Consider the following 21,632-nt stretch of genomic DNA (forward strand, 5'->3'; position numbering starts at 1 on the left):
GAGAGGCGCAAGGAGGAGCCCCTCCCGCGCGCGCGCGCGCGCGCACACACGCACACACGCACGCTCACGACAGGAAGCTTGGGTAGCCCTGCGTGAAACTCTGCCCCAAAGAGGTCGTCTGTTTTGGAGATGACGGACGTAGTCATACATTCAAGTCCTCGTTGGAGAGCACAAATGTGAGGTATCTCTGAGAAGTCAGGTCGCGTCCAGCGCCAGCTTACATCCTGAATGACGGCAAGCTACTGTTGCACAACGTTTTTCACTCACAGGTTTTCCATGAAGCCTGCCTTTCACCTCCACCTGGAAGGCGCCGGCGCCAGAGCCAGAGCCGCCGCGGCCGCCGCCGGCAGTGCCGGCGTCCCCGCGTCCTCGCGCTGTGTCCCGCGCCCCGTGACACACGCACGCGCCTAGGCTGCAGGGCGGAGCCGGACGGCCACGTCGCACCCGTGATCCTCCCTGTGCGCGGCGCATCTGAGCGGGCCCCTCGCGGGAGGCGGGCACGGGAAGCCCGGTCGTCAGTGGGAACGAGGGGTCGCCTGCCTCGCCGTTCCCGAACTCTCGGCAGCTCCTGCTAGCCCCCTGTGGCTTCAGACATTTTCTCACCCCGTGTCTCGTGCTTCCCCCCAGCCTGTCGGCCGCTCCGCCCAGGGCGCCCGTGCTGCCTGTTGTCCTGAGCCGCCAGCACTGGCCGGCCGCCCCGGACCCGGTCTCTTCCCTGGATGGCTGCGCGTCGTCCGGTAACTCTGGCCTAAAGCTCTTCCTGAGCCCCAGCTCTGCCTGCAGACGCCTCCATGAGCACCGAGCACCGAGTGTGGGGCAGGTGCACCTCCTCTCCCTGCACTCCCTGCCCGGCCAGAAAGAAACTGTGCTTCTCGGAAACGGAAACTCCTTAGGCTTGCCCTGGCCACGGACTGAGTAGTCTTCGGTGGAATGTTCCCTACTCTCAACCACAGGTGACCCTATCTTCAAAGTACACCTTAAACCAGACCTCTTGTCACCAGCGCCACTGCCGGCCTGGCCTGTCTCCCACCTGGGCTTGTGCTGGAGCCTCCTTAGGCGTCTCCCTACGACGCCCCTTCGAATGTAAGCCCACGGCATCATCTGGTCTGCATCCTCCAGTACTGCTCCCCCTTCCTTGGACTAAAAGTCTCCATATCCTTACAACAGCTTACAAAACCTGTGGTGATCCCTGCCTCTGCTGCCCTTAGATCTCATCTCCGGCCAGGGGCCACTTGCTCACCTGCATCAATCACCCACCACAGATGTCCTGCGCTCTTCCTAGGACACTCCTCCCCTGGACTTGGTTGAGCTCACCCCTCACTCGCTCCCGGCTTCCCCCAGAGAAGCTCCTTGCGCATCCCGTGCCTGACAGCACCCAGCCCTGGCTTTGCGCCCTGCACCCTGCGCCTGCTCTGTGTCCGCAGCATCACCCCCTCACAAACAGCTGCCTCCTGTCTCTCCCCATCAGAAAGCCGGCTTCCTGAAGTCAGTAACTTCCTGTTTGCAGCCTGCCTCTGAGCACACAGAAGCATGGTGGAGGCACAAACACTGAACTGAGCACTTAGTAAAAACTTGTGGGACAAAGGAGCAAGAGTAGCTGAGAGAATGGCTGCTGGGACCTGAGGAAGAAGCCCAAGCCGGCTGGATGGACAGACAGAGATCCACCAAAGATGGAGAGAAGAGCCACTGCCTGCTCCTGACCTGCCAGTTCCGATCTGCATGGGGCCTTAATATCGGTGAGGTCTGCAAAGTTGCTTATTTTGTCCTTAACTGTCTTCCACCTCTTTGCTGATGATACGGGTTTCTGTTCCTTGCAACCAAAACAGCCTTGGCTCAAGCACTATCCTTCCACCTACTTTCACATCTCCACCTTATATCTAGCCTCCCAGCCATCTAGACACCTAGTCATTGGTCTGCAAGTCGGCCCACTAGGCCTTTCATCCCCATAAGTGCCTACGTGCCCAGAGTCCACCCAACAGATAGAACCAACAACTGTCCCTCCAACACGTCAGCCCCTGAAAACACACATGGTACCATGGGACCAGAGGGTGAAGGGTCTTGAACACCAGGCTAAGGCAATCTGATAATGGGGAGCTATGGGAGAATTTTGAGCAGAAAAGTTACATGATCAGATCCGTATTTTAAAAATATAACACTGGCAGCTGTGAACAAGGATTAGAGGGGAAAATCTAAAAGCAGGAAGACCAGTTGTGGTAAGATTACAATATTCCAGATGATGAAATAGGGCAGACGCAGAGTGGCTAGAGAAAGGAAGATTTGAGGAGCAGCCACAGGAGCAGCCTGCCCAGATGGGGAACCACCCAATGGGCCTTGACTTGGCAACCCCAGGTGGGCCCAGGCACTGTGCTTGCCTCAGCTCTCACTCAGCTGGGGCCTTGACTCCTGCATGTATGGCCCCAGAATTTCAGGACAGGCAGTTCCCAGGGGCCCAGCCCAGAACCAGTTCTTTCTGGGACTCTGTCCTGCAGCTCAAGCCCCTGAGCAAGTGGTATTTCCAGAGTACTGGCACCTACCAACTCCAGTGTCACAGCCCAGCCCTGGCTGCAAAAATCTAGGGCCTCTTCTCTGTTAATTTTCTCCAACCCCTCAGAGGCTGGGCTGTAGGCCCAGTGAAGTCACAGTTTGGGAGGCAGCCCTGGCTCCCTGCCGCCCACGGAGGCTATATTTGGAGCAAGACAACTCCCTACAGACATAGATTGGGACCCACCCTACAACGCTGCCCCAACCAATTTTATCGAGTAGCCGAACAGTGTGGGTGTCACTCGTATTTTCACTTGTTTGCTTATTCATTCGTTCAATCCTTTATTCATTCCACCTGTGGTTACTGATCCCTAGTATGTGACAGGCACAATGATGTTTGGTGGGTATGTGTATGTGTGAGTATATATGGGTATCTGTGTTGAAATGGGAATGGCAGAGCATACTTTCAGTACCCTCCCTTGGGGTTCAACAGTGTCCGTGACTCAGGATCAGGTGTCAATGGCGTCTTCGGGCATCTGCGTGCATGTGCATGCAGGCACGTGCTCTGAGAGGCAGCTATGACTCAGCTGCACATGGCATCTGTGTGTACCTGTGCAGATAGGGCTGTGTGTGCAGGCACGAGCTCTTGCCCCCGGGGGTGGGGGAAGTGGTTGAGACTGACTCAGTTGCATATGGTGACTAGGTGCCCACAGCCCAGCTGTGGCGTTACACCTTGCTCACTTGCCAAGCCAAACAGCCAGTGTTGGGGGCAAATATTGTGCGGAGTGTGCAGGGACAGAGTCCCAAGTCAGGAGCCTCTGGTAAGCAGTCTGGGTCCGGCTGCATCTATCTCTCCACTGGTATAGGGCCCCCGTCTTAACCTCTCTGGCCTGGCCTCCCGGAGGCTCAGAGACTGTGCCGCATGTGGACTCCTCCATCACCCTCACCCACCAGCCCCAGGTTTGTGCACATTAGGAACCAGGCCCACAGGCTGCCGGCAGCTCAATCCATGTTTCTACCACACTTAACACCCCTCCTGTTTCAGCCATGACTGCATCTTCCGTCTGCACCCGGTCACAACCTTAGCAATAGCAAGCACAACCCTGGAAGCATTTCCAGTCTCTGGGGCTCCAGACCCACTGCCTCAGCTATGGCCCTGCCTGGTCCTCCCTGTCGTCTTCCTCTGTGCTCCTTGCCCTGTCTATCCCTGGTTGTCTCTCTCCTTATCTGGCCAATGGTCTATCTTTGTCTCTTTCCGAGGCTGACTGTCTGCAGCAGAGGCTTCCCAGGAGTGGAGGTGCTGACAGAATGGGGGTGTGGGGCTGCCTCTCTGTGTCCCTTCTTGAGCCTTATCAGGAAAACTGAAGTTACTGCTCAGGGCTCAGACTGGAATTTCGCCCTGGATGACCTTGCTTCGTGTGCTGGGGCCTCCCCGGGGACAGGCAGGGTCAGACCAGTCAGGAAACAGGCCCCTGCTTGTTGGCTGCTCCCCCTCCCTTCTAACCCACTCTCATCCCAGCCGTGGCCCCCTGCCAGGCTTGTCCACAGAGGAGAGAGGGCTGCCCCTTCCTAGGCTCTTACAGGGACAGGGCCTGTGTGTGCCTGTGGCAGTGGGGAGGGGTGAGTCACGACTAAAATGCCTCAAGCTACCAGGGGGGCACTCCTTAGGCCCCCAAAAGGAAATCTCAGGGCCTGAGGAGAAAGGGGGCTCCACCACCTTCTCCCCTCATGGGCTTCCAGGCAGCCCGCGCTGCAGGCAGGTGGTACATGCTCAATGGCTAGGAGAGGCTCTGGAGTCAGGACACCTGGTTTTTGTCCTCCGTCCTTCTGTGCCTGCCATCTCCTTAGGCAACTGCCTAATTCTGAGTTTTCCTCATCTGTTAAGTAGGAAAAAATGCCAACTTTCTGGGCTGTTGAAGACACAGTAGGATGGCCCACGGTTCGCTCTGGTATGCTCAGCTTCTGTGGGTTTCCTCAGCCCTTGGAGGGACTAGGCTGTGACCCGCTGGCACTCCCTCCCCTCCCCCGCCAAGACTGACCCAGCCGCGAGTGGGACAACTGGCGGGCGGGGCGGCCTGGAGCGCGACCGCGGCGCACGCCTGCCACCTGGTGGCCCCCATTGGTGTCGCTCAGGCCAGCGCCTGGGTCCCGGCTCAGTCTCTGCCAGGCGTGTCTGGGCAGAGTCATTTCCACAAAGTCGTGAACAGCTCACTGCCTCTGGGTCTGGGCATATTAACGACCTGCCAGGGAGATGGAGGTTGTCCCTTATGGGGGTGGGTGTGAAATCTAGGCTTGGAGGATTGCACCACAACCCTGATCGACTGTCTCTGGAGAGTGGGATTAGAGCGAGGTATTTTAGTTTCTCTGCATACCTGCTTTGTCTCCATTTTCCACATTGGATGTGTATTACTTTGTGAAATACTACAAACGTTATTTAAAAAAAAATTCACACAGGGACAAAGGGTCATAATTGGCCTGTCCATCAGAGAATTTTGGAAGTTTTGACTTTCTAGTATCTTTATTTGCCGTGAAGTCTCCCATGTTTCACTGGGAGAAATGGAGATTAGGACTTGCAGCCCTGGGGTTGATGGTTCCTTCCTTCACATATGCTACATTAACCTTTTTTTTAATTTTAGGAAGTTCTTTTTTCTTTATTGTCAAGTTGGCTTCTATATAACACCTAGTGCTCATCCCAACAATTGCCCTCCTCCATGCCATCACCCATCACCCCTCAGTTTGTTCTCAGTATTTAAGAATCTCCCTCCCTCCCTCTCTTTAACTATTTTCCCCCTGCCGCTCCCCCATGGTCCTCTGTTAAAGTTTCTCCTGTTCCACATATGAGTGAAAACATATGATATCTTTCTCTGCCTGACTTACTTCACTTAGCATAATACCCTCAAGTTCCATCCACATTGCTACAAATGGCCAGATTTCATTCTTTCTCATTGCCATAAAGTATTCCATTGTGTATATAAACCACATCTTCTTGATCCATTCATCAGCTGATGGACATTTAGGTTCTTTCCATGGCTATTGTTGAAAGTGCTGCTAGGAACATTGGGGTGCATGTGCCCCTATGCATCAGCACTTCTGTATCCCTTGGGTAAATTCCTAGCAGGGCTATTGCTAGGTCATGGAGGAGTTCTATGGATAGTTTTTTGAGGAACCTCCATACTGTTTTCCAGAGAGGCTGCACCAGTTTGCATTCCCACCAACAGTGTAGGAGGGTGCCCATTTCTCTACATCCTCGCCAGGATCTGTAGTCTCCTGATTTGTTCATTTTAGCCACTCTGACCAGTGTGAGGTGGTATCTCAGTGTGGTTTTTATTTGTATTTTCCTGATAATGAGTGATGCTGAGCATCGTTTCATGTGTCTTTGGCCACTTGGATGTACTCTTTGGAGAAGTATCTGTTCAGGTCTTCTGCCTATTTCTTCACTGGGTTATTTGTTTTTCGGGTGTGGGGTTTGGTGAGTTCCTTATAGATTTTGGATACTAGCCCTTTATCCGATATGCCATTTGCAACTATCTTTTCCCATTCCATCGGCTATTAGTTTTATTGGTTGTTTGCTTTGTAGTGCAGAAGCTTTTTGTCTTGATGAGATCTCAACAGTTCACTTTTACTCTTGATTCCCTTGCCTTTGAGGATGTGTTGAATAAGAAATTGCTGTGGCTGAGGTCAAGGAGGCTGTTTTCTGCTCTCTCCTCGAGGGTTTTGATGGTTTCCTGTCTCACATTCAGGTCCTTCATCCATTTTTAGTTTATTTTTGTGTATAGTGTAAGAAAGTGGTCTAGTTTCATTCTTCTGCATGTTGCTGTCCATTTCTCCCAGCACCATCTGTTAAAGAGGCAGTCTTTTTTCCATTGGATACTCTTTCTTGCTTTGTCCAAGATTAATTGGCCATACACTTGTGGGTCCAGTTCTGGGCTCTTTATTATATTCCATTGGTCTATTTGTCTGTTTTTGTGCCAATACCATACTGTTTTGATGATGACAGCTTTGTAGTAGAAGCTAAAGTTCGGGATTGTGATGCCTCCTGCTTTGGTTTTCTTCAATATTTGGCTATTCGGGGTCTTTTGTGATTCCATGCAAATTTTAGGATTGTTTGTTCTAGCTTTGAGAAGAATGCTGGTGCAATTTTGATTGGGATCGCATTGAATGTGTAGATTGCTTTGGGTAGTATTGACATTTTAACAATATATATTCTTCCAGTCAATGAGCATGGAATGCTTTTCCATTTCTTTGTGTCTTCTTCAATTTCCTTCATTAGTTTTCAGCATACAGATCTTTTACATGTTTGGTTAGATTTATTCCTAGGTATTTTATGGTTTTTTGTGCAATTGTGAATGGGATCAGTTTCTTGATTTCTCTTTCTGTTGCTTCATTATTGGTGTATAAAAATGTAACCCGTTTTCTGTATGTTGATTTTGTAAGCTGTGACTTTGCTGAATTCATGGATCAGTTCTAGTAGGCTTCTGGCGGAGTCTGTCAGGTTTTCTATGTAGAATATCATGTCATCTGCAAAAAGTTAAAGTTTGACTACTTCTTTGCCAATTTTGATGCCTTTTATTTCCTTTTGTTGTCAGATTGCTGATGCTATGGCTTCCAGTACTATGTTAAACAACAGTGGTGAGAATGGACATCCCTGTCATGATCCTGATCTCAGAGCAAAAGCGCTGTTTTTCCCCATTGAGGATGATATTACCTGTGGGCTTCTCATAAATGGCTTTTATAATGTTTTAAGTAAGTTCCTTCTATCCTTTCTCGAGGGCTTTTATTAAGAAAGGATGCTGTATTTTGCAAATGCTTTTCCTGCATCAATTGACAGGATCTTATGGTTCTTTTCTTTTGTTGATTTGATGCAACACATTGATTGATTTGCAAATATTAAACTAGCCCTGCAACCCAGGAATGAATCTCACTTGATCATGGTAATTCTTTTTATATGTTGTTGAATTCGATATGCTAGTATCTTGTTGAGGATTTTTACAACCATATTCATCAGGAATATTGGCCTGCAGTTTTTTCTTTTTTTTTTTCTTTTTTTTTTTTTTTGCTGGAACTCTCTGGTTTGGGAGTCAAAGCGATGCTGGCTTCATAGAATGAGTCTGGAAGTTTTCCTTCCATTTCTATTTTTTGGAACAGCTTAAGAAGAATGGGTATTAGGCGCCTGGGTGGCTCAGTCGGTTAAGCCTCCGACTTCGGCTCAGGTCAGATCTCACGTTCGTGGGTTCGAGCCCCATATCAGGCTCTGTGCTCACAGCTCAGAGCCTGGAGCCTGCTTCCTATTCTGTGTCTCCTTCTCTCTCTGCCCCTCCCCCTCTCATGCTCTGTCTCTCCCTGTACCAAACATAAATAAGACATTAAAAAATTAAAAAAAAAAAAAAAAGAAGAATGGGTATTAACTCTGTTTTAAATGTCTGGTAGAATTCCCCAGGGAAGCCATCTGGTCCAGGGATATTTGTTGGGAAATTTTTGATAACTGAGTCAATTTCTTCACTAGTTATGAGTCTATTCAGATTTTCTTTCTTCCCATATGAGTTTGATTGTGTGTGTGTGTGTGTGTGTGTGTGTGTGTGTGTGTGTGTGTGTTTAGGAATTTGTCCATTCTTTCTAGGTTATCCAGTTTGTTGACATATAATTTTCCATAGTATTCCCTGATAATTGCTTATATCTGAGGGATTGGTTGTAATAAATCCATTTTCATTTGTGATTTTGTCTATATGGGTGCTCTCTCTTTTTGAGAAGCCTAGCTAGAAGTTTATCAATTTTATTTTTTCAAAAAAAACCCCAACTCTTGGTTTCATTGATCTGTTCACCTTTTTGGATTCTATATTGTTTATTTCTGCCCTGATCTATTTCTCTTCTTCTGCTGGGTTTGGGGTGTTCTGGCTGCGCTGCTTCTAGTTCCTTTAGGTGCACTGTTAGATTTTGTATTTGTGCTGTTTCTAGTTTTTTGAACTAGGGCTAGATTGCAATATACTTTCCGCATAGGACTGCCTTTGCTGGTCCCAGAGACTTTGGATTGTTGTATTTTCATTTGTTTCCATATATTTTTTAATTTCTTCTCTAATTGCCTGGTTCACCCATTCATTATTTAGCAGGGCATTCTTTAACCTCCATGTTTTTGGTTGATTTCAAGTTTCATAGGATTGTGATCTGAAAGTGTGCATGGCATGATCTCAATTCTTTTCTATTTATTGAGGGCTGCTTTGTGACCCAGTATGTGATCTATCTTGGAGAATGTACCATGTGCACTCAAGAAGAAAGTGAATTCCATAGCTTTGGGATGTAGAGTTCTAAATATATGTCAGGTCCATCTGGTCCAATAGGTCATTCACATCCATTGTTTTAGTGATTTCCTGTCTAGTTGATCTATCCATTGCTGTAAGTCAAGTATTAAAATCCCTGTAATTAGCACATCCGTAGCAATAAGATTGCTTATGTTTGTGATTTAATTGTTGTATGTATTTGGGTGCTTCCAAATTCAGTGCATAGACATAATTGTTAGCTCTTCCTGATGGATACACCCTCCAATTATTATATAATGCCCTTCTTTGTCTCATTACTACCTTTAAAAGTCCAGTTTGTCTGATATATGTATGGCTATTCCAGCTTTCTTTTGACTTCTATTAGCATGATAGATAGTTCTCTCTCCCCTCACTTTCAATCTGAAGGCATCCTCAGGTGTAAAATGAGTCTTTCATAGACAGCAAATGGATCTTGGGGTGTTTTTTTTTTTAATCCATTCTGATACCTGTGTCTTTCGATTGGAGCATTTCGTTCATTTACATTCAGTGTTATTATTGAAAAATAAAGGTTTAGAGTCATTGTGTTCTCTGTAGAGTTCATGCTTGTAGTGGTGTTTCTAGTACCTTGTGTTCTTTGCAACATCTCCCTCATAGAGTCCCCCTTAGGATCTCTTGCAGGACTGGTTTAGTGGTGATGAATTCCTTCCATTTTTGTTTGTTTGGGAAAACCTTTTATCTCTCTTCCTATTCTGAATGACAGGCTTGCTGGATAAAAGATTCTTGGCTGTATATTTTTCCTGTTCATTGAAGATTTCCTGGCATAACTTTCTGGCCTGCCAAGTTTCAGTAGATACGTCTGCTACTATCCCTACAAGCATATTAGGGCCCTTTTATCCCTAACTGCTTTCAGAATTCTATCCTTATATTTTGCCAGTTTCACTATGATCTGCTGTGCAGAAGATCAATTCAAGTTACATCTGAGGGGAGTTCTCTGGGCCTCTTGGATATCAATGTCTGTTTCCTTCCCCAGATTGGGGAAATTCTTAGATATAATTTGCTCAAGTACTCCTTCAGCCCCTTTCTGTCTCCTCCTCCTGGAATTCCTATAAGGATATTGTTCCATTTGATTGCATTACTCATGTGGCCTCATCTTAATCTGATCCTCTCTCCACAAGGCAGCTTGCTTTGCTGACACTCCTCTGATGGTACAAAAGGCTCTGCCAATTGGAAACAGGCACCAGTACAAGGTGTTGCATCAGTTAGGCAGTAAATCTGAATACTCATTTCTTAGCAGTCGCTAAATGGTTCTGACAGACCCTCCCTCTTGTGGAAAGAAAATCAAGGTCATGACAGCCTTCCTATTTCACACTTCAGCAACCTGCCACACAGAGAGACTTTTTAAAAAAACATACAGAGCAAAAGATCTGTGTTTTTAAATGTTTACTTTCTGAAGTACAGTGTCCCAAACTGGCTGTGCCAAAGCTTCTGCCCTCCTCTCCCTGCCATTTCTACCAAAGAGGTCAACTCCTGGGACTCCGGAAGGGGAAACCCTGACTCCTACTATTGTGATCTGGACAACAGAGACACAGCAGACAGCTCTGTCCAGATGACTCTTGGTTACAGGGGCCTGTCCCGTGAATTATAGGATGTTTAGCAGTATCTCTGGCCACTACCCACTAGATGCCAGTAGCACTCCCAGTTGTAACAACCAAAAATGTGTCCAGATATTGTCAAGATATGGGGGGGGGGGTCATCCCTGTTGATAAAGATGTTTAGAAACACCAGCCAGTGTGTTCTCTCCCTCTAGAAGGAAAAGATCATGGGCCGCCTTAGTCCACCATAGGCATTTTAATCTTGGCAACCATGTGAGACCAAACCAAAAACCACACTGTTTACTCTGGTAAAACTGAAACAAAAACTAAAAAGCATAGAAAGAAAATTCGGGAAAGCAGAGTTAACAGGATTTAGAGGTAACAGCAACAATGAGGGAGAAATCATCATTGTAAGTTCCCGTTTGTGAATGTACACATCTGCCACGGTGTCCCACATGAGTGACTCAAGCACCAGACACAAAGCCATAGCTGACGTCATCACAGCAGTGGTTTGGGGGGGGGGGGGGCTCAAGCTCTAAACTCAGTGTTTGCCGGAAGCATCCCTAAACTCAAGTCCATCTCATTATATGAAAATACACAATTGTATCCTGCTGTTCTGTATTTTTATTTTCTTACTGAGTTCATTTTACTAAAAAACAAAAACAAAAACCCAAACATAAAAAACATTTTTAATACATCTTAGAAAATTAGCAAAAATTTAAGAAAGTTCAGCATATTACATTGTACAATATTTAGGTAAAGAATACTTAGGTAAGAATGTTTGAAAATTATAAATATTTGTTCCCTCTCAACATAGGACATCATAAAAATACATTCTTAAAACTTTTTTCATGTATAATTCCTATAAATGATCATATTTGTATTAAGGAAAAGGCCTGATCAGGACAAGCATTCACACACTCCTGAATTTTTCTGTACAGTAACTACAAAAGTAAAAAAGCAAGGGGTCTGGCAACACATTGACCCTTAAAACCTTTTTAAACATTAGGAAGAATTCAGTTAGTATCAAATTATCATTCCAGATGGGATTTACGCAGTTCATCTCTGTGCTGATTCCTAAGTGTCTATCTTAGCCAAAGCCTGTTTAATAAGGTGTTTGCTTCCTTGAGCTTAGTGCCACAGGAGCCAGAAGTAACTCAGCAGCACTGCATTCAGCAGAAACTTCTGCACATCTGCATCCATGGACTGTACCCTCCTAGCAGAGGCAAAATCCACGAGGGGCCAGGGACCTCTCTGTGGGAGCAACTGGTCAAAATTATCCGTGGCAACCAGCATGCCAAGGCGAGCAGACCAGCCATGCACTCGGGAGGAGGAAACCTGCTGCCACAGTAAGAGAATGACCCCAATCAGATTCTGATTATCCAGCGACCCTGACCCCACCCCCTCAGCATCACCAGCTGATAGCACGCACCCACGGCACAGTTTGCACGCTGCCTCGTCCCCACAAGGACCTGAGAGACCCTAAAGGGATTTTTCAGAACCTGAAGTTTTCAAAGAAAGAGTAAATAAAAAGCTTGATAGTGTCCTTTTTTTTTTTTTTTTTTTTTAGGTAAGCCCTTATTTTCAGGAAGATAAACAAGAAGGCTTCCTCAGCGCACTGGCCTGACAGAAGGCACTGAGGGAGGAACGGTTAGCAGCGGCGAAGCCAGTTCCTTTGGCTTCAGCATCAAGCTTTCCAGCCACACCCGGAATCGGCACAGTGGACGGGACCCCTGCCAGCTGGTCACTCAGTGTTCTTCTTTCCTTTCCAGTTCTTCTCTCTCTCTTCCAGTTCTGCCTGGGTGAAAGCTGCAGGGCCCCAGTTAGTGATCAGGTGAGGGTTTTTTGAACCTAAGGAACAAACACAAGTTAAATATTCTTCATATTCTTTAATTAACATCACCATTTTTCCAGACGAGAGAGTAACTTTCTACTTCATTTCTTTTCTGAGGAATACCCATAAATGTCACACCAGCCAAAACAACTAGAAGATGTGTGCAAGGGAATTAACTGAGCCTTCTTGTCTAGTACAGAGCAAGTTATTCAAGAGAAATGGACCCTCAACAGTGTGGTTTCTATATATTTGGGCTAAAGAAGATTTTTAGCACAATTTAAACACACAAATAAAACAGAAGGATAAATTGGATAAATAACTGTTTACTTCAAAGAGCGTGTTACCTGGCTCTATCAACCGGATTAATCCTTCATGCTGGGCCACTTTGTCCTTCCAGCTCTTGGTCTTACTAGTTGCCATCTCCAGCTTCTTCTTAACTCCCTGCAACGGAAGTACATGTTGGACTATGCAAACACACGGGCAGTTTAAGACCAAATAAAAATGCCTGGGCAGTTCTGTTGATTACCCCATTAAATCCAGCCACTCAAAGAAGCAGGAACTATTAATCACCCCCATTTTACAGACGTGGAAACCAGGAGGCAGAGAGCTTGAATAACCTGCCCAAAGTCACCCAGGGGACCTAATGACACAGCTACACATGAATGTGTAAGATCCTTGTATATGCATTAAGGCTCACCAACCACAGCCCCCAACCCAGCCCTCCCTGTCCTGCATGTGACACCAGGTGACTCTCCTCACCAGCTGGCACGACTCTGTCAGTAAAGGGCACTGAAGGGTCACAAAAGAAGGGGCTCTGCTCCGAGTCCCACTGTGCTCTCCTCAGCAGTTCCTGTGGCGGGCAGGGGACACACGGTGCTCACGCCTGTAGGTTTTAGTGTCATCGCCTTGTGGGCTACTTCCCCCAGGGCCCAGTCACAGCTTGTCTCCTGTCCGTGGGGCCAAGGCCATGCCCTCTCCAAGATCAGATCACAGCACTGGGCAGAAGGGGCGACGAGCACATGTGTCCCCTTCCTGGGTGCTCTGTGTCAGTCTCAGAGGCAGGGGCTGTTTCTGTATTCTTAGAGTCGTCTTTACTGCTGGGTAGATAATCCCATTAGAGGTGTTTATATTAAACTTTCCCTGTTCAAATCACTGTGTGCCTCTTGACTAGACTTTACCTGATACACCTCACCACGTGGAAAAACTACTTCTTACAGCTAAGTAAATACTGTTATTTCTAAATGGTTTTTTTTAAGTTTTTAATTCCATTTAACAAGTAGTGTTATATTAATTTCAGGTGCTTAAATGTTTGTGTTTAAAACTCTAAGTGCCTGTGTGCAGGGGTCAGGCGGGTCACCTCATACTGCTCCAGCGCCTGCTTCCGCTCCAGCTCGAGCTGCGCCAGCTGCTCCATGGCTTCCTGAAGGGCCCGCTCTTTCAGGACACGCTGATTCTCCAGCTCCTGCTTCTCTGCTTCAGTTGTCTGAATGGCCTGCTGCTGCTCCAAGTGCCACTTTTCCAGTTCAGCCCTCTTGGAAGACTCTTCTTCCAGCAACCTGCAATGCGAAGAACTTAGGACCAAACCTGCCCGGGCTCCTGTGCCTGAGCCACCGAGACCGGCAGACAAGGCCTGACGTCATCGAATTCACCGCCCTCATTTTGTAAAGAAACAACTAGGGGCCACAGAGGCCCATATTCACAGCGCTGGCAAGGTGCCTCATGTGTCCTGGCCTGCTCCTCTTCGTTTCACCCTTTTTTGAAAAACGTTAAATGACATTTATGAACGGTTTAATGTGCCACAACTGGGCCAAGAGCTAAGTGTATTTTCCCAATCAGTCCTCACAGTAAACTTAAGTGCTGTTGACATTCACATTTCAACAATGAAGAAAGTGAGACACAAAGGTTAGATGACCTGTACCAGGTCAGTTGCCTGACAGGTGGTAGGGCCAAGTTTTGAAAATTACCTGGTTGCTTCAACATTAAAACATTTCTCATCAAGTACAAACATATTACCAAGGAAAAAGCTAACAAACTAATGATAATGAAAGTGAGGGGAAAAGGAGCCAACAAAAGACAGAATACAACAGATAACCACTTACTGAACAACTACGACAGGTCACACAACTTGACTTCATTATTGTAACCCCCCATCAATCCTGCGGGATATCATTATCCCTCCAGATGAAGCAATAAAAATTCAGAATGTTTAAAAGTATGTCACAGGGGTAGTAGTGAATTCTAACCAAGGTTTGTGTGACTCTAAAATGTTATCTTTGGATAACAGGCTACCTACCTAAGGATATCCAGCCACACAGGCATTTAAATAAAACTAACATAAAGTCCAGACCTGTACCAAAGTACAGACAATGTACTTAGATGCCAGCCCAGGCCAGGCCACATCTCTAGTGGCGTGGCCATCAGTGTGCTCTTCTAAAACCAATGACGGAAGACAAAGTATCAGACTAGACAGCCCTTATCCCACCACCCCCAGGACCTCCGCCCCCAGCCCCCACCACTGCAAGAATTCCCTCTACAACATCCTGCGACATGGTTATACTACTGTGCTCAGATACTCTGGGATGGGCCACTCACTGCTTCACAAATCGGGCAGGTTCACAGTGGGCTCACAATGAGCTCACAAACAGGCAACCTCAGTCCTCAGAAAGTTCTTCCTCAACTAGGAAGAGCTTTCCCACCCACTATCCCTAGTCCTACACAGGACCATCCACTCCCCCCTTAGATGTCTTCTGGAGTGTGATATCCACAACTGAACACAACACTGCAAATGGTGTCTGATCAGTATTTTTTCACTCACTCAGTGTGTGTATATTATGCACCTGTGTGCTTTTCTAGACATGATAGTGAACGAGACTAGAAAGGTCTGTTTCTTCATCCTAGGGGTGAGTGTATGAAGTGGGAATGGACATCAGCAGGTGTTCAAGCTGCCCAACTGGAATCCCCAACATGTGTCCAAGGAATCTGCCACAGCAGGCATCTTGATGGGAAGCAGGGCCAACCTCCCACTACATATGCCACAGGCCTGAGCCCTCCTGCCCTTTGGCAGCCAGGGCACAGTGGAAGCTGGGCTTGGCTAAGCAGATGCCATTCCTGAAACTCTAACTCTGAAGCAACTCAAGCAAAGCAGAGATCGTGGACAATTTATCTTGCTGGTAGTGGCAACATCCAGTGCTGCAGGACAGCAGGAGCAATGGGGACTCCCAACACACAGTGCCAATGCGGACATCCGTGGCATCCTCAGGGGACTCCCTTGGCCTGGTTTGGGCTGTGGTTTGGGCTGCTCAGGCTCCCTTGGTCCATGCCTGTGTTCAGGTCTAGCCACCTGCCTTTCTTTGGAAGTGATCAACTACTCAAGAATCTTCCAATTAACTCTTACTGCTCTAGCAAACCCAAGTTTGTTTCTGTGGTTTCCAAATAAGACCCCTGAACAAAGACTTTAAGTACTCCTTGCCTCAGTTTCCTCATTTATAAAAAAGGTATAGAAATTACATCCACCATTAAAGGTTTGTAGATGCATCAATTATGATAATGCATGTAAGGTACCTAGAACAGTGCCGACCACATCTAGGTGCTAGGTAATATCAGCTCATGTTATTACAGTAAGACTGACACCTTCATTTGCACTGAATACTTCACATTCACTAACACCACCTGAGAGTGTATGAGGTTTTTGGCAGTCATCTCACAGGAAAGAAAAACCCTGAATCTTTTTGAATGAATTGCTATTAAGCCAAGTTCTCCCGGATCCAAGTCTCCTGTTGTTACTTTAAAACTATCTCCTGGGGCACATGGGTCACTCAGTCAGTTAAGGGTCCAACTTCGGCTCAGGTCATGATCTTGTGGTATGAGTTCAAGCCCTGCGTGGAGCTCTGTGCTGACAGCTCGGAGCCTAAAACCTGCTTAGGATTCTTGTCTCCCCTCTCTCTCTGCCCCTCCCCCGCTCATGCTCTGTCACTCTAGCTCTCTCTCTCAAAAATAAACATTAGAAAAGATTTTTTAAACTATCTCCTTAGTCTAAAACCATCAGTCCAGCCTGTCAATAGATCTTTTTGAATGCTTATTTTGACATTCTATACACTGTACATCTTCCTCGTCTGCAAAAGAGATAACCAACACACAGACTACCAAATACCAGACATTACACTAAATACTGTGCATGTAGTACCTCCTCTAATCTTCACAGCAACCCTCCAAGGTAGGCAAGTATCCATAAATCTATAGATAAGGAACTGAAGTCTCAAAGTAGTGAAGTGACTTTTCAAAAATTACAGCTAGAAAGTACCAGAGCTAAGAACCAAACTCAGACCTAACTCCACAGCTTGGTCCCTAATTGCTTTCAAATATATGAAAAATGAGTATCATATAGAAGAGTGACGATTGTTTCATGTGCCCCATTTGTAGAACTTGGATCCATTCATTCATTCAAAAAATATCACCTGGGCACTCACTAGGTGCCAGGCACTGCATTGGTTGCTGGGAATACAGACATAACTAAGGTAGTCTCCTAGGACTTACAGATCCAAAAAGGCAGTGGGTAAAAGTTATAATGGGACAGATTATGGCTAAGCCTCACGAATTTTCCAATAATTGAGTTGTCCAAATATTAAACAGTTTTCTTCCGGGGTCCCATTTAGAAGACACTAGACAACCTTCAAGAATACACATCAAAATAACAACAACTTCAATTTATATATATATATATATATAGGTGTATATATATATATATACACGGGGTGCGTGGGTGGCTCAGTCAGTTAAGCGTCTGACTCTTAATCTCAGCTCAGGTCATGATCTCACGGTTTGTGGGATCGAGCCTCACTTTGGGCTCTGCACGGACAGCACAGAGCCTGACTGAGATTCTCTCTCTTGCTCTTCTCACTCTCTGCCTCTCAAAATAAATAATAAACATAAAAAAAATCCTAAGACCTAGATGGCTCAAGTCAAAGTTCTTGTATTTAAATAATTTACTATAAAAAGTATCTCTGAGGAAACTTCAAACACTGACAGAGAAAGGACTATCCTATAGAAGAACAATGAGAAACCAAATATTCTGAGAATGACTTGCTACTGCTTAAAGAAAGGGCAGGAAAGTTAACTAACAAGCCCTCTGCAACCACCCTCAACCTAGGATTATGAGTCAGTTAAGCCGTGCTGGACGTAAATGTATTTCACTCGGCTCCATGAAACCTTCCCTTGATTTTTAACCCAGGAAGGCCTCCCCAGACGAGTCAGAGCAAGGAGAAAAGCCCCTCTGACAATCTGACAAAATGTCCCTCTGAAATCAGGTCCAGCTTCTGTGACTTCAGGAAAGAGATAAATTCACCTCTCCTAAAAATAACCAAATTTTATTCATCTCAAATTCCAAAAACAAAGATGAAATACAAATTCAGAATTTAGTAAAATTCACAAAATGGCCTTTGCACACCAAGTTCTCTAATTTCACCTTACTGGAGCAGAGCTTCATGTATTGTTTATATTTGTATTCCAAAGTTGAAACCATTTTGCTATTTACTTAAAATCAGAGTGTACAAGATAATTAGCCCAAGCTTTTTAAATAGCAATACTCATGCCTGGCTCCTATGCAGATACTTTGATTCAAGAAATCCAGGACACTGATTAAAAACTACCATACTAGCTTCAATGACCCAAAATTGAGTCTCATTCAAAACAGCACTCATTCTATAAACTCCAAATAATACTTTAATAAATTTCTAGAACAAGGGTACTTGGATGGCTCAGTTGGTTAAGGATCCGACTCTTGATTTCTGCTTAGGTTGTGATCTCACAGTTCAACCCCCACATCAGACTCTGCACTGACAGTACGGAGCATGCTCACGCTCTCGCTCTCTCTCTCTCTTTGTCCCTCCCTTACTTGTTTTCTCTCTCTCTCTCTCTCTCTCAAACAAACAAAAAAGACTTGAGGCTCCTGGGTGGCTCAGTGGGTTGAGCATCCAACTTCAACTCAGGTCATGATCTCACAGTTTGTGGGTTTGAGCCCCACTCAGAACTGAGATAAATTCTCAGACAACATGCTAGTGTTGTGGGGGCTGGGGGATCCCTCCATCCCCATCACATGAAAATTAGGAACCGTAAGAGACATCCCCTGAAAAGAAATCTTAAAGCAAATGGTGAAGCAAGTTAGAAACTTGGAAGAGGGTAGCTCAAATTTTCCCTCTGGGGTCTTTATTCTACTTTGTCCTCCCTGCTGCCATGAAGACCACAAATTCAGAGTTCTCACCTGAGATCATGGTTATCATAAATAGTAAACCTGACTTTTAAAGCTCTAAGGTAAAGAAGAATCTAGCTTTCAAGAAATTCTAAAACAGGCGTCTGGCTGGCTCAGTCGGTAGAGTGTGGGATTCTTGATCTCAGGGTCATGCATTCAAGCTCCATATTGGGCACAGAGCTTATCAAAACAAAAACGTTCTAAAACTAAGATTTCAAGTATTAATTATTTAAGGAATGTCACCAATCCTGAATGATCAAATGGAAATTGCTTAATTGCTCACAATCCTTTGAAAGTGACTGTAACTCTGGCCTGAAACGGGACCCTGCCTCCACACAGCAGCCCTCTCTGGTCTGGATCATGTTGAGGAAGGTTCTCACCAGAGCTGCTGCTGGATCCATGGACTTTCTAGACATTCTCCTTCTAGACATGGACATTCTCATCCAACAGACCCACCGGACTGCTCTGAGAGAGAAGGCCTGTCGATTGCCCCAGAAGCAAGGGCTTTCTGGTGCCATACACGGACAATAAACAACTCAGCCATCCAAGCCTCCGGGGTCTCTCCCACCTAGCAGAGACACTCCTCTCTTGGCCAGAATGTTAGTCATTCCTGGAAATTCCTAGAAAAAGCACATAAGGGCAGAGCATACAAACTGATCTGGCACCTGGCCTGAAGCTTCCGCACAGTCTCCTCATCTTGCCGGGCCTGTCTCTCGTCCTCGAGAGCCTCCTGCAGCTTGAGGTACATGTCCTCCAGCTCCCGTACTCGCTGCAAATACTGCTCCAGCTCAGAGGACTTCTGGGCAACCTGCTCTTCCATCTGCTGTCTGATCTGTTGGTATAAAAGGGTCATGTTTAAATTCAGGGAAACTCTCCCACTCCTAGTGCCACAGCCCACCTCAGCAGCTCAGCAGGGCAAGCAGGGCCCTGTCCTTTGCTCTTGGAACTGAGCACACCCCAAGTCAAGGACACAAAGTGCAACCCAAATGCTGTGTTCCTGCCCTGGCTGAGCTTCTATCGCTTCCACTCTACACTTAAAGATTCGCAAGTCAAGAAAAAATAATTTTCTTGAATAATTTCTCCTTAAATTCCTTTTTATTATAAAGCCACAACCTCTTTACCCACGATTTTCTCTAAAAGGAATGAACCTCTGCCCAGTCAGAAGAGCCCAAGGGTCACAATAAAGAGGAAAGGAAAGACCGACCTGCAGAAAGTCCTCGGTGCTCACCTGGCTGCCTCGAGGCCCCTCCCGTCCCGGGGGGCCTCCCGCAGCTACCGTTAGTGCCCTAACAACTCAGTGGTTCCCCTCTTCTGTATTAAAGCTTTGAATCTCTGCCTTAAAAATTGAAAGAGAAGGACATCCAAATGTAAGAGCACACACATTAGTGTATATGTCTGCGGTTTATAAAATATTCACACTTGTTCACATCATTCCTCATAAGAGTCACGAGAGATCACAGAACAATGCCTCCAATTTAAAGAGAAAACTAATGCCGAAAAGAAGGAGCAGAGAGGAAACAAACCCAGAGGTTCTGGCTGTGAGTGCAGCAACGCCTTGATACCACATCTGCCTGCTTGTGTACTTTCTCTCATAAAACAAACATGTCTTTCAACTCTAAGCAACAAAAAGTTACTTTAAAAATGTCATGAGCATCTATTTAAGGGACACTGGGCTCAGTACTCTCCCACACATTACAACTCTGAGTAAGAAGACCTGTGTTCTAATTAACAGCTAACCACCTAAAGCAAGCTGGCCCTCGGATGTCGTGGGGGATGGGAACTGCTAAGATGAATCAGAGCTGCCAAGATCAGCAGACCAGAATTCCGATGTTGTCATGACTTCAGAACCCCCCACTCTGCTCATTACAGAAGAGAAGGTCATGGAACCTGTGCTTACTTTTTTCCATAGCTATTTATTTCCGAGCCAGGCCTTTTTGAGAAGGAAAATGGAATGTTGTTAATAATTGTACCAAGATGCCAAGAACTGTCCCAGGCAAACCAAGAGATACAGTCACCCTAACGACAGTAGTTATCACCCTATTCCACAAATTTCTATTCTGAGGTCCTAAAAGCAAGATTTATGTCTTTTACCTTTATATCCTGGCCTGGTGTTTAGCACAAGAACATGCTCAATAAAACCATAATAAACAAACACACACAGAACTTCCCCCAATAGCCGACAGCACATCTGCAGCCCAGCCCAGCGGACAAGAGGGCCTCACTCCGGCCTCCCAGGCCTCGGCCCTTCCCCCTTCACGCAGACAGACCCACTGCGGTCCAGTTCGCAGCTGTAGGACTCACAAGCTTCTCTCGCTCCAGCTCTGTGCTGAACCTCGCCTGCAGTTCCACTTGCGTCTGAAGGCGTTTCTTTTCTTCTTCTGCTGCACGAGACGCTGCTTCTTCCAGTTTCTATCGCATCAAAACCCACCCACAGAAAAGCAGTAAATATTAGAGTGGAGGTGGATTAGGAAAGAGAAATGGCCACATCCTAAGCACATGAGAAAAGTCACACATTCTTAATGTTCAATCAAGCTAGAATAAAAACTTTTCCACTCCAACAATTTTCCCAGTCAACATACAAAATGAATTAAGTAAACAAATGACTTGTTAAGTCTGAACAACATTTTGCAAAGAAACTTCTGTATAGCCATGACGTTAAATTCACTTGTAAATACATTCCTGAGAACCTACATCTATTTCTTGGACTCCTTCTATACAGTTTTGTCATCTGACATGTTATTCCTTAAAACTTTTACCAGAGCTTGACTTCCAGAGGGTGGCAGTGAGGAGCTCCATGGACCCATTCCCCAGCAAAACACCCATAACCGGTGAAAATAATTACAAAAAAACCAATAGCAAACAAAAACAACCATTTAAAGTCTCCAGAAATTAAACCAAGGGCATATAGCAAATGGAGAATATTTATCCGAAAAAAATGAGGCAAGTCTAGAAGACCAGAGGCTACCACCTCCCCCTAGTGATGGGCCCAGAAAGCAGGGGTATCATACCCAGTGAAGCAGACCACTAGTTTCTGCCACCAGCTGGAGCATTGGCCCAGGGGTATGCCCAAGCAGAGAAGCAAGATCTGGAGCTCTCTCCAAAAGAAATGACATTATTTAAACCACAGAGTGTAGGAGTTCAAACTTAAAGATGCTCTTGAAAACAATGGAGATTTTAAGGAATTAAGAGTCTCACAGCTCCAGGAGACCAACTATAAACCACACACCAGG

General features: G+C 46.0%; 1 protein-coding gene and 1 long non-coding RNA gene across 4 annotated transcripts in view; one reads left to right on the forward strand and one right to left on the reverse strand.

Moving 5' to 3' along the window:
- Positions 1-122: 122 nt before the first annotated feature.
- Positions 123-14,373, forward strand: LOC115306080. Its single transcript, XR_003915170.1, has 2 exons — positions 123-1,736; positions 11,895-14,373. It is a non-coding gene; the product is annotated as an uncharacterized LOC115306080 (long non-coding RNA).
- SWAP70 (switching B cell complex subunit SWAP70) overlaps positions 10,998-21,632 on the reverse strand; it is a 73,972-nt gene continuing 63,337 nt past the window's right edge. For 2 of the 3 annotated variants that reach the window (XM_029956279.1, XM_029956277.1), the window contains 5 exons: positions 20,704-20,811; positions 19,068-19,234; positions 13,516-13,714; positions 12,503-12,599; positions 10,998-12,175 (listed from right to left, as the gene is read on the reverse strand). In XM_029956279.1, coding sequence (XP_029812139.1) covers positions 12,069-12,175; positions 12,503-12,599; positions 13,516-13,714; positions 19,068-19,234; positions 20,704-20,811 — 678 coding nt within the window. In that variant the 3' untranslated portion in view covers positions 10,998-12,068. The remainder of the gene's footprint in view (positions 12,176-12,502; positions 12,600-13,515; positions 13,715-19,067; positions 19,235-20,703; positions 20,812-21,632) is intronic. The other variant, XM_029956278.1, reaches the window with a different exon arrangement.

This window comes from Suricata suricatta, chromosome 11 (assembly GCF_006229205.1).
Source record: "Suricata suricatta isolate VVHF042 chromosome 11, meerkat_22Aug2017_6uvM2_HiC, whole genome shotgun sequence".
NCBI lineage: Eukaryota > Metazoa > Chordata > Mammalia > Carnivora > Herpestidae > Suricata > Suricata suricatta.